Source organism: Prunus persica, chromosome G3 (assembly GCF_000346465.2).
Source record: "Prunus persica cultivar Lovell chromosome G3, Prunus_persica_NCBIv2, whole genome shotgun sequence".
NCBI classification, from domain to species: Eukaryota; Viridiplantae; Streptophyta; class Magnoliopsida; order Rosales; family Rosaceae; genus Prunus; species Prunus persica.
Genome location: NC_034011.1, coordinates 7,722,836 through 7,735,173, shown reverse-complemented (window position 1 = coordinate 7,735,173; position 12,338 = coordinate 7,722,836). Strand labels below are relative to the sequence as shown.

Genomic DNA, 12,338 nt, shown 5'->3' with positions numbered 1-12,338 from the left:
TGTAGCTTCACCAAAGGCACCAATCTTTATGCAACCAAAGTGATTCAGTATGTTTTTGTTTCATGGAGAAAGAAAACCTTATTAACAATCACAGTAAACTACAGATACTCCGAAAAAGAAGTCCTCCACAGCAATAAACAAAGCTCACAGATACTCTGACAATCTTATTCAGTACTAGGTTGTTTCTAAAACAGATACTCTAATATAGATTAACCAAAAGACCACTTGAACTTTTCAAAAACAGCTGCTTTCCGATCAGCTAGGCTAGAGTCAATGAAAAGTCCCAGAACTCAGAGGACACACACAGAAGCCCGAAGTCTGTTCAACGTATTGCCCCCATTCGACGCATTTCATGTCCTTATATCTCATACAACAACTTGGAGAATGATTGCATATGTTGAGATTGCAGAGAAATGGCCACCGATAAACTTCCATCATTTGTTGCACTTGGTAACACAAAAGCCAACCCCTCATATCCCATTCCACCAGGCCCCATGAAAATAGGTCGACCCCAACCGAAATCAGCATCATAGATCGGCAGCCTAGACCAACTAGTTATTCCAAGTCTCGGGCACCTAAAAGTATGAGCTCCGCGAACAAGGGGTGACAGGTCAGGCTGAAGTTCAAGATAGTCCAGTGCTGATCTAAGATAATCGTTGTCCATACGCACAACAGTATCATGAATACAGCTTGCAGCATACCATGTTGGTTTTGATTTGAGATCCCCTGCTGCAGCAATTGGTGCGCCTGCAAAAACCACATTGCCAAAGAAACCAGGTGGGAGTGGGGGTTGCAGTCTGGACCTTCCATCAACTGCAATATGTAGTTTGGTCTCTTGATCATCAGGAAGTTCACGTGCCACAGATGCACATCTCCAAACATGGCCTGCCAATATCTCATATGTGGTATAGTTGATTGTGTTCCCATCTTCCTTAGACTTGGCTTTCAAGATGTTGAGCTGCTCCCTTGTCAATCTAAAAATGGATACCGTTGCGCTCTCATCACCTACAGCTTTTGTACCAGTTTTAATGGGTGGATCAGGTTGGTATTCAATGTGATCAAATGCAGGCTGTGGTGGGTCTCGGGCACGAAGTAATGTCCTGTCAATGAATGGTGGAATTGTAAGGTCAAGACCTCGAGCAATATCAGACCATGTATTTACAAAGTGGAGACCAGAAAGGCCATCTGCTACACGATGTTCCAGGCCAACACCAAGTGACACTCCACCACATTTGAAGTATGTGACCTGATGCATAAACAGAGTAAAACCAGAACCATACTTTATAAGTTTAAGTCATATCAGGTTCAAGAATTGTCCCGGATGATATTATGAGCAAGAGAAATAAAAGAAAGGGTGAGCACTTGGAATTGTATAGTGAGGTAAAACCATTCTCTAATCCCCCAAAAAGAAAATGCATCCACTCAGATATAACAGGAAGACGATAACTTGGCTTAAAAGAATAATCTCATCTAAGTGGCAACAAGTAGACAGACGAATGCAGGTTGGACTGTTACATTTTTCTTGTGGTGTTCTTCAAGTATTGAAGAATCCATACAAACTACAAAGTAAAGAACACTTCTTTCTTGCCCAGGGACGGACTCAGAATTTTAAATTGAGGTGGGCTAAATTTACATTACACACAAACCTATTAAGAAGATAGAAAACTCGATAATACGAGTGAATTTCATCGATCACAAAAATATATCCTAATCAAGAGGAAATAATGAGCTTTACCCCTCAAAATACATCTAGTACATATCTCTTTTCTACTTTTTACGTGCAAGGGTGCCTAAAGTAGACATGTTATTTTCTACCAAAAAGAAAAAGAAAATAGGGGCTGTTTTTGACCAAAAAGTTGGGGTTGTTTGTGTGGCCTTTGTGTTGACGTGAGTCTCCTAATTAATTAAGGAGATTTATTTCCTTGATTAATTAAGAGATTTACTTTCATATTTTTTATATAATTGATAAATCATTGTACAATTAGGAGATACTTTCCTAATTTTTTATTTTATCTAATTCCTTATAAAGCCCACATGTAAACTCTTATATATACCTCCTTATGGAGAAGAATAAATAAATAAAGCTAATACATTCAAACCATATTCATATTTTAGCACTTTGGCCCCTTTTTGTACCCCAAAAAAAAAGAAAAAGCGAAAGCTTTAGGGTTGAGATAACTGACCCTGACTTATATCTTAATGTATTTGAGTACCTCAATTTCCAAAATAGTTTTCGTGGTCCTTTAACTTCAGGACAAATGGTCCTGCCGTCAATTTTGTTAACTTTTCTGTTAAATGCATGGGCAAAATGGTATTTTTGTATAAAAAATTGATTAAAAAATTAAAATTAAACTCCCCATTTCCCCCTCTATCCCGATTTTTACTCCCCCCAAAATTTATTTATTTATTTGATTTTTTATGGTATTTTCTTTTATTGTTATTTTAAAAATATGATTTTTTATTCATTTTTTTTGTTTTAATATAAAAATACCATTTTGTCCCTGCATTTAACAGAAAAAATTGACAGAAGTAACGGTGAGACTAGTTGTGCAAACGAAACTAAAATTAAAGAACCATAGGAACCATTTTGAAAATTAAAGTACTCAAATACAAATCAAATCTAAATTTATGAACTAATAAAACGATTAACCTTTAATAAATACAAATATCATATCATGGTAAAGTGTGGCAGTGGCACCACATGGCTGCTTTCCTCTTTTTTTGTGTTTTTTTTATCCCTTCAATTACCAAAAAAATAAATTAAATTAAATTTACATCAAGTCAACTATAATTCAACCAAGTCAGCTGGGTGATTGGATATAGAAAAATTAAAAATAAAAAAGTCAGCTGGGTGAAATGTTGAGCGAAGCGTTTAATCTACGGTCAAGATCAAGTAATAAAACGACACTAGCGATTTTAAACATACCTGCAACACCAAGAGGGGATAAGTTGATATCCCTGCCGAATAATCAACGGCTGGGATGAGCTTCCGGAACTCGAGAGTCGGCGCGAAGTCGCCGAAATCCTCGATGGTGGAGCCCGTCTCTGCCACGACAAACAGCGCGCCCTCCGAATTGCAGTCGATCTCGCCGCGGCCGTTGCCTTCCATCCCAAGGCGCCCCGCCAACGGGTAGAAGGGCACGAGGGCCTTGCTTAGCGCCTGCTTGAGCACCTGCGGGTCGAAGAAGTTGTTATGATGACCGTGCACACTGTTTTGGTTCTGCCTGTAGAAGTAGACGCTTGGCGTGTGGTTGCCCAAAATCACCAGGTCCAAGTTGGTCATCCACAGCACCTGCCCCGGCGTCTCCTCCGCCGGCTTCACCAACGTTGACTCCCTCACGCTCACGTTGACCACCGCCATCTTTTTGCTGGGCCTCACCTCACCTCCAAACCAAACTACTTGTCTAACCTTCTTTGCAGTGAAGAAGGCAAAGCACATCTCTGTATACCGCGTTGTAATAACATCCATATATGTAGCGACTGAGCAAGGACAAATTTGTGTATGTGCGGGTACATCAGGGTCTCATGTGGAAATATTTTCCCAGGTCCCATGCGGAAATATTTTTCAATACACATAGAACATAAATACTATATGCCTCAAACATATAAAAATTATTAGTTTATAGCTTATAGTTTACGTGGTTAAATAGTAGTGGTTAAGAGTATTTCTCTCTCCATAATTCTGTTCTCTCAATGTCAATTCTATAAAATAAAAATACAAAAAGTAAAATCTAATATTATTAAGAGACAGACGAATGCAGGTTGGACTGTTACATTTTTCTTGTGGTGTTCTTCAAGTATTGAAGAATCCATACAAACCACAAAGTAAAAAGACTTCTTTCTTGCCCAAGGACAGACTCAGAATTTTAAATTGAGGTGGGCTAAATTTACATTACATACAAACCTATTAAGAAGATAGAAAATTCGACAATACGAGTGAATTTCATCGATCACAAAAATATATCCTAATCAAGAGGAAATAATGAGCTTTACTCCTCAAAATACATCTAGTACATATCTTTTTTTTGCTTTTTAGGGTTTAGGGTGCCTAAAGTAGACATGTTATTTTCTACCAAAAAAATAGAAAATAGGGGTTGTTTTTGACCAAAAAGTTGGGGTTGTTTGTGTTTGGCCTTTGGCCCCTTTTTGTACCCCTCAAAAAAAAAAAAAATGAAGGCTTTAGGGTTGAGATGACTGACCCTGACTTATATCTTAATATTTATAGTGCAAAATTGCCAAAAAAAAAAAACAAAGAAAAAGTCCAAAACAAAACGAGTGATCATATATTTTTGTTATTTGTAGTGTAATGCGTGGAAAGTCATAGGTTCATAACTGCGGAGTATCACATGGGGCACAACCAATAAAAGAGTGCAGTGCATGGTTGTCCATTGGTTGTGCTTTTGGGTATGTTAGTTTAGGCTAAAAAAGACAAAATCCCTTGGGAGTTATAGATCAGGTTAGTCAAAGAGTCGGTCCATCTCTATTCTTGCCAATGGTTTCCCATCACAGTGGTGGTAGCTTCTCCCTTCCCCTCATTGCACCCCAGTTTGAACGCCAGAGTCGAACTCCAATGTAACCGAAAACAAAAAAATAAAAAACACTTCTTTCTCTAATTACCTATAAATAGAAAAATGGAGAATCATGCTTAGAATCAAGATTGGCAGCTTAACTTCTTGTAATAGTTAAGAGCATTTCTCTTTATAATTATGCTTTCTCAATGTCAATTCTATAAATAAAAAAAATAAAAAAAAAGAGTAAAGTCTAAACGTCCCTCGTAATATTATTAAGGATAATGTTAGGTTTATCACATTTTTATATCGCATTGTGTATTATCTCTCTAATAAAGGTAGAGTCCATTAATACAATATAGTTCGCCTCTATTAAAAAAGAATAATGTTATATTTATTATATTTTTATCTCATATTTTTATACCACGTAATGTAGCATGTAGACCATATGCATTCTCTCTCCCCCTTATAGCATTTTCAAATAAAGACCATATGTCCTTATGCATCAACGGGTATCGTTTTCATAATTATAAGAAGAAAACAAAATAGTTCGTGGTTTGAAACTGTTCCACGATGTCTTCACCCAGGATTAATTTCAGATCACACAAACTGCTCCACGTTTAAAATTGGACGTGGTTTGAAACTGTTTTTGGTCGATGGGTCTCCAAATTTTAATAACTGACTGACACAACCTGAAACAACAAGCCAAACATTAGATGGGACCAGTCCTTTATGGTGCAGCCACTCGCATGAGTGTTTTTAAAACGAGGGAAAACGATTGTGTTGGTTAACAGGATAAAAGCAATAGGAAAAATTGACGCGCCTCCTTCACGATACTCCTTCTTCTTCTTCTTAATACCTCACCTACCCTTCTCTCTAGTTCATTTTCTTTCTGTTTGGCTCAATTCTAACATAATGTCATGACTAATTTCTCTTATTCACATGCTTGAATCTTGAGAACCCTCTTTTTAGAAATCCCAAATTTATTTGATTTCTTCTATTTCCCCAAATCTGATTTACCTTTGATTCATTAAACTTCAACTATTATTTATTATGGCTTGTACTAAATCTCTAGTTGCTGCCCTTTTACTAAATCCAAATAGAGCAGATGCACACAAAGTTGCAGTCATGAACTGATGAAAACTTTCATCTTCTCCGAAATATGTGAAAAATGCAGAAGCTGGGATGGGTTTGATTGATTTTTCATGTTTGGGTTTGATGGAGCTGTGTTTGGTTCTTGATGTCTTGGTTTGATTGATTTTTGATGTTTGTGTTTCTTTTAGACGGGAAGAGAGAGAGAGAGAGAGAGAGAGAGCTGAAATTGACACAACGTAAAGCAACAGGACAAACATTAGATGGGACCTCTCCTTTATGATAAAATCAAACATAGCTCTGTACCAAACAGTAAGACCCCACAGCCTGACAAAATGGCACAGAACCTCTTTTGAGGAAAATTCTACTGTGGACCTGGTGCATGGATGCCCCAGGTCCTATTGACCGTCAGATTGAGAAAATAGTACAAGGGCTAATCTCCACCGTTGAAGCTAATAACTGGAAACTTGTTACTGTAGGTTAAAGTGTTAAAATAAAATAAAACAAACCCAAATAGGAACGCAAGAAGCAGAAGACGAAGAAGAAGAAGAAAGGCAGGGTGTGAAACAAGAACGTCGTGGTCGCTCTTAAATCTTCTTCTCCGTCTGATTTTCTTTCGACATCGAGTTTGCTGCTACTTAAGTGATGGCTGGGCAGGTTGAAATTTATGACATTGCTTGGCATATCAACTCCAAGCTATCTAAGACAAGGTGAGTCCGAATAAAATTTGGGGAAACTCAACCTCAATCTTCCTCTTCCTCGTTGCCAACGGATCACACAATAAAACTCAGATGTTGTGACGGGTAAGCACTTCTCATCCTCTTGATCTTCATGTCTTTTTTAGCTTCTTCTGTGATGGGTATGTAGGTATAAGTTGGTTAGATTTTGGGGTTTAGTGTTTTTGAATTGGGGTTGAGGTAAAAGGTTTTTGTCTAATTAATTTATTTGTCGTCTATTTAATAGGCTTAGGGTATGAACTTTCATATTCCTTTAACCCACCATTGCTATTTTGTGTATCAGAGTATGAGATTTCACTAAACTCATAAAAACTATTAATCTGATTTCTTTATGATTAATTCCCTGTCATTTATTATTTTTTCAAATATTCATACAAATTATATCCCCTACTTGGTTAATTGTGGACATATTTATGCAAACTTGTTAATCAAATATGTCATTTTTTAATCCAATTACTAATTGGTTAGTCCGATTTTGCAAATAGTGTACGCATATTGCATGTTATTGACAGCCTTTTCAATTTTGAGAATGTAAATACAATATGTGATTTGTCAATGCAATTGACAAACAGGTAGCGCCATTTGTATTCCATCGTGCAATTGACAAACGAAGCAGTGTCATTTGCATTCCAATAATTTAGTTTGATACTTTTAATCTGTTTTCTGTGATCCTCTCCCATTGTTTACTCGTTTCAATTTTTTGATAATTTGGTTATGCTGATATGAATGTGATGGATTGACAATTAGGTATGCTGATATGCATATGTGATTTTTATCTCCTTTGCTCTTCTCGTGAGCAATTTCTCTGTTCTAGTGTTGTTGTATTTTTCTTTTTTGGATGCTGGTGCAGTTTATTGTTTGCTTCAACTCCCAGTTCTATATATGATCATGATTTTTGAGCTTGGACAATTTACTTTTCTTGTATGTTAGTTATATGATACGTTAATATGCATGTTTCTTCTTTGTGATATTTTCTTAAGGTTTTGCATAATCAGAATGGTTAGATGCACTAAATTCCATAGTTTGTGATCTTTAGGTGTTTAATTTAGGTGATACATAGAAAAGAAAAATAATCAAATGACAAAGGTTGTTTGGTAATTGACAATAAAGGTCGTTTGGCAATTGACAATCAGTCGGTCGGTTTTTGCAAAGTTGAACGGCAATTACATAGAGTCTGTTTGTCGATTGCATTGTTGTCGAGATGTGAATGTGTTGTAGCAAAATAAGGAAATTTGTCTGAGATTGCAAGTCGGCATGATGGATGTTGAGATCTTGGAGTGCAAGCTGGAGTGAGGGCTTTTCCAAGTGGCTTTAGGAGTTTAATTAGTTTAAGTTATTTATTTTATTTTACTTTCCTTTTTTAATAAGGACTTGTTGTCCAAGTTAGGTTAGGATTTTTAATTAGTTTTTTTCATATTCCTTCTGGCTGTGGGTAGTATATAACAAGGGCTACTCGTTATTTTGATTAAGGTATGCATCGGAAATCACAAACATGGTCTTCTTTGTGTTGGTTGTGACACTTGGAATACTAGTATACTTCCATTTTATTGTTTAAAAAAAGAAAAAGAAAAAAAGAAATGGAGATAAGCACGTAAACGCATGTTTGCAATACCATAGAGTTGCAAGGGTAAAAAAAATACAAGTTATAAAATTTGAATTGTACCATACATTTGGACAAGTTTATTTCCCCTAAAAATATTTGAATTAATTAAGGGTAAAATAAATACAAGTTAAAACAGATAGAAAATATTACGTCATACGGATGGAAAATTCTACGATGGGCATGGCGCATGGATGCGCCCACTGTTATAGACCATTGGATAAATAGTTGGTGATGTGGAGTTATCCACACCGTTGAGTTAGTTACCGAATAAATCGGATGTTGTAGGTAAAAAGAAAAAAAAAGAAGCAAAAACTCTCCTTCAGTCTGACATTTCATTTCTTCTCCATAATTGTCTTTCTCATCTCTATATCTCATGGTCTCTCAATCTACTTCTCAGGCTTCGTTTCAAAGCCTATAAGATTGATGATCATTATACAATCCAAAAAGTTAAAAAAGGAAAAAGAAAATAACAAATCTCTACCCCAAACTGGCATATTGCTTTCTATTCAAGTTAATTATGTTGTAGGTTTGTTCTTTTTTTGTTTACAATGATTAATTTGTAATTGTTTTCATATTAGCATATTGCTTTATGTTTCCATTCATTTTATTGATAATTTCGTGATTGTTTTTCAGGTTGGGGTAAAGAATTAGGCCAAGTACACGACTAATATACTATTTTGGAGTCTATTTATTTGGCTACTTGAATTTGTAATATTTTCATTGTATCTTGAGATTGTATTTATAAAAAAAAAAAAACATAATTACTTAAGATTTTAGATTTATAATTATTGGTTATGTAGATTGAATGTATTGAACAATACTTTCAATTACATGAGTGAAGTTTATGTTGGCTTTGATGAGGATATAGTACCATTGAGAATAAGCTTTTAAAGTAAATTTGACTGTTATATCATAGTTTATGTGCCAATTGAAACAATCATCCCATTAGCATTGTGAATGGGCATTGTACCATAAAGTTGTATTTTGAGATTAGTGTATGGGCATTGTAGCATTGTGAATGTGATTTGTCAATGCAATTGACAAACAGGAGTGCCATTTGCATTCCAGTCGTGCAATTGACAAAGAAAGTAGACTATTTGCATTTTAGTCAAGCAATTGCCATTATTTGTGCACAATTAATTGAAAATGTAAATATAATATGTGATTTTTCAATGCAATTGACAAACAGGTAGGGTAATTTGCATTCTAGTAGTGCAATTGACAATTAAAGTAGTCCCATTTGCATATGAGGCAATATTAACAGCTCAATGACATCAAAAATAAACTTTTTACAAAGCAAAAAAAGCTCCCAACCCAAGCCCCCTTCTTCTAGCGCCGCCAGGGGGTGGCTTACTCACCACCATTTTATGTTGGTTACTAGTTTCTCTTTGGTGGTTGTCAGCTTGCTATGGTGGCGTGGTTTGTGGCTGTAGGATTGTGCTGCACATATTTGTTAATGGTGTTAGGGTTTCCTAATGTTGTGTTGTGCCTTGTGGGCTTTTGCCTTTTGTGGGCTTTTTGCCGTTATGTGGGCGCTTGGCCTCTATGTGGGCTTAATGCCTTTATGTGTGCTCTATGCATTTTGTTAGTTTTATTTATAGTGGGCTATATGTCTGTTTGTATTACATTTTGTGTGAACTCAATTATTTGAGTTCATTTTGATGTAATTTGGCTTTGACCTTCTATTTAATGAAACTTGATTTCGACCCAACAAAAAAAAAAAAAGGTAGTCCCATTTGCATTTCAGTCTTTCAATTATCATTATCCTTATACAATTATGAAATGTAGGATCTCTCACTAATGATAAATCCTTCATAATTAATTGTATGTTCAAAAGATTGTAATCCATATGTACAAAACTTAGTAGAATGCATAAAAACATTGCTTAATAGAATGCAATTGTATTTTTCTTTGCAGTTCGTAACTTATGTCCTTGCAATTGAATTTTATGCACATTATTGCAAACATGGTTGCAATCATGTTATACATTTATTCCTAGAAATGCATGCTTTATAAGTTTCTCTTGAAAATACAAAATGAAATTAAACTATATATTTGGATAAGTTCATTTCTGAAAAGGAACATTTGAATTGATTAAGGGTAATTTGTCTCCTGTTTGACAATTGCCTTTGATACCTTAAAAAAAGGAAAGAAAAAAAAGGTATGATTTACGAGGTTTTGCATCATGATTACAACTTTAAGGTTTTTCCTAATCCCTAATCTTGTAATGTGGATCCATACCATTGTAAAATGGTGATTTACAATATTATGGATTTGGTGAACCCTAATGTTGTAATCCATGAGCAAAACCTTGTAAATTGTTACCAAAACTTGTAAGTTATGAGTTTAGGGATTCTTTTTACGACGTTATGGTGCCATCAGTCCTTAATCTTGTAAAGCATTTTTTTACTAGAATAATGACCTATTTTACATCACTAAGGTCCACCATTACCAATTCCTTGTAATGTGGATCCTTAACATTGTAAAATGGTGATTTACAACATTATGGATTTGGTGAACCCTAACGTTGTAATCCAAGAGCAAAACCTTGTAAATTGTTACCAAAAACTTGTAAGTTACGAGTTTAGGGATTCTCTTTACGACGTTAAGGTGCCATCGGTCCTTAATCTTGTAAACTATTGTTTACTAGAATAAGGACCCATTTTACATCCCTAAGGTCCACCATTACCAATTCCTTGTAATATGGATCCATATCCTTGTAAAAGGCTGATTTACAACATTATGGATTCAGTGAACCCTAACGTTATAATCCAGGAGCAAAACCTTGTAAATGTTACCAAAAATTTGTAAATTATGAGTTTAGGGATTCTATTTACGACGTTAAGGTACCCTCGTATCCCAAATTTGTAAAATCGGCCCTTAATCTTGTAAATCCTCATTTTACTAGAATAAGGACCCCAATTTACATCCTCATGGTCCAGACTTACCTATTCTTTGTAATTTTGATCCATATCTTTGTAATATAAGGATTTACAATGTTAAGGATTATGAGAACCCTAACATTGTAATCGTGGTACAAAAACCTGTAAATCACTACCTAAATTGTGTAACTTACATGTTTATGGATCCATTTTACAACGTTTTAGTACTTTCGTATCCCAAAATTATAAAATTTCAGATAACATTTTCGGATAAGATTTTTAGTTGCCATGTGTCCATCATTTTTCAGAAAAGATTTTCGGATGAGATTCTCAGTTGCCATGTGTCTTATTTCAGATAAAATTTTCATATATTTGTTAAAAAAAATTATACTCTCAAATTTCAGATAAGATTTGCACCCTCTAAAATTGCGCCAACGTGTCCCAAGTCAGATAAGATTTCATATATTTAAAAAAAAAATTATAATCTCATATTTTAGATAGATTTTCACCCTCTAAAATTGCGCCACGTGTCCCATGTCAGATAAGATTTTTAGATATTTAAAAAAAAATATAATCTCAGTTTTCAGATAAGATTTTTACCCTCTAAAATTGTGCCACGTGTCATCTCTATCTTCTGAATCCCTCTATAAAACTACACCATCAACTCATATCTCTCACACCATATCTTATCAATTCCTTCATTTCTCAGATTTTACAAAACACATTCTACTCTCAATGTCAAACTTCAGGAAGGTGTTGGAGAGGCAAGAGCGAGAAAAGGAAGAAATCCGGCGCAGACGTGCCGAGGAAGATCGGGACGCCGATGAAGAAGAGGAAGAAATACTTGTAGCGGCGTGTATGCTTAATCAATCAAGGCAACACCACCATCGTCATGCCTCGAATGTGGACAGACGTAGGCAGTCTCGGGGTAAGAATCTGTTGGAAGATTACTTTATCCCAAATTCGTTATATCATGTTTCTAAGTTTCGAGAAAGATATAGAATGCAGTCGCATTTGTTCCAAAAAATCATGCATGATATTTGTAATTACGACACATACTTCATTCAGAAGTATGATGCTGTTGGAGTTTTGGGTCTTCTCTAGGAGCAAAAACTTACAGCTGCTTTGCAGATGCTTGCTTATGGGGCATCTGCAGAGCAGGTGGATGAGATTGCAAGGATGGGAAAATCAACTATCCTAGAGTGTTTGATGAGATTCTGTGATGCAGTAGAAAATCTGTACACGAGGGAGGACTTTCGCAAACCTACGCCTAGGGACCTGCAAAGGCTTCTACAAAAAGCTGAGGCTCGAGGTTTCCCAGGAATGATTGGAAGCATCGATTGCATACACGTGCAGTGGAAGAATTTTCCAACTGCTTGGCAAGGAGACTATGGGAATCGAAAAGGCCAAAAAAAGTATAATTTTGGAGGCCGTAGCTTCATTCGACTGTTGGGTTTGGTATGCTTTCTTCGGAGTTGCCGGATCTCATAATGACCTCAATGTGCTTGGTCAATCC

General features: G+C 35.7%; 1 protein-coding gene and 1 long non-coding RNA gene across 2 annotated transcripts; one reads left to right on the top strand and one right to left on the bottom strand.

The window, feature by feature from the left end:
- Positions 1 to 3,690, bottom strand: LOC18781919 (shikimate O-hydroxycinnamoyltransferase). Its single transcript, XM_007215333.2, has 2 exons — positions 2,927 to 3,690; positions 1 to 1,246 (listed from the first exon to the last, which is right to left on the bottom strand). The coding sequence occupies exons 1-2, from the start codon at positions 3,467 to 3,469 to the stop codon at positions 359 to 361; spliced, it is 1,431 nt and encodes a 476-aa protein (XP_007215395.2). The 5' UTR covers positions 3,470 to 3,690; the 3' UTR covers positions 1 to 358.
- LOC109947781 lies at positions 6,108 to 8,855 on the top strand. Its single transcript, XR_002270544.1, has 2 exons — positions 6,108 to 6,403; positions 8,574 to 8,855. It is a non-coding gene; the product is annotated as an uncharacterized LOC109947781 (long non-coding RNA).

Bases quoted from the DNA above. Each gene is read 5' to 3' on its own strand.
- LOC18781919 (XM_007215333.2), bottom strand. From the start codon at position 3,469: ATGGATGTTATTACAACGCGGTATACAGAGATGTGCTTTGCCTTCTTC. The intron at 1,247-2,926 runs GTATGTTTAAAA...TTTATGCATCAG, and splicing joins ATCCCCTCTTGGTGTTGCAG to GTCACATACTTCAAATGTGG.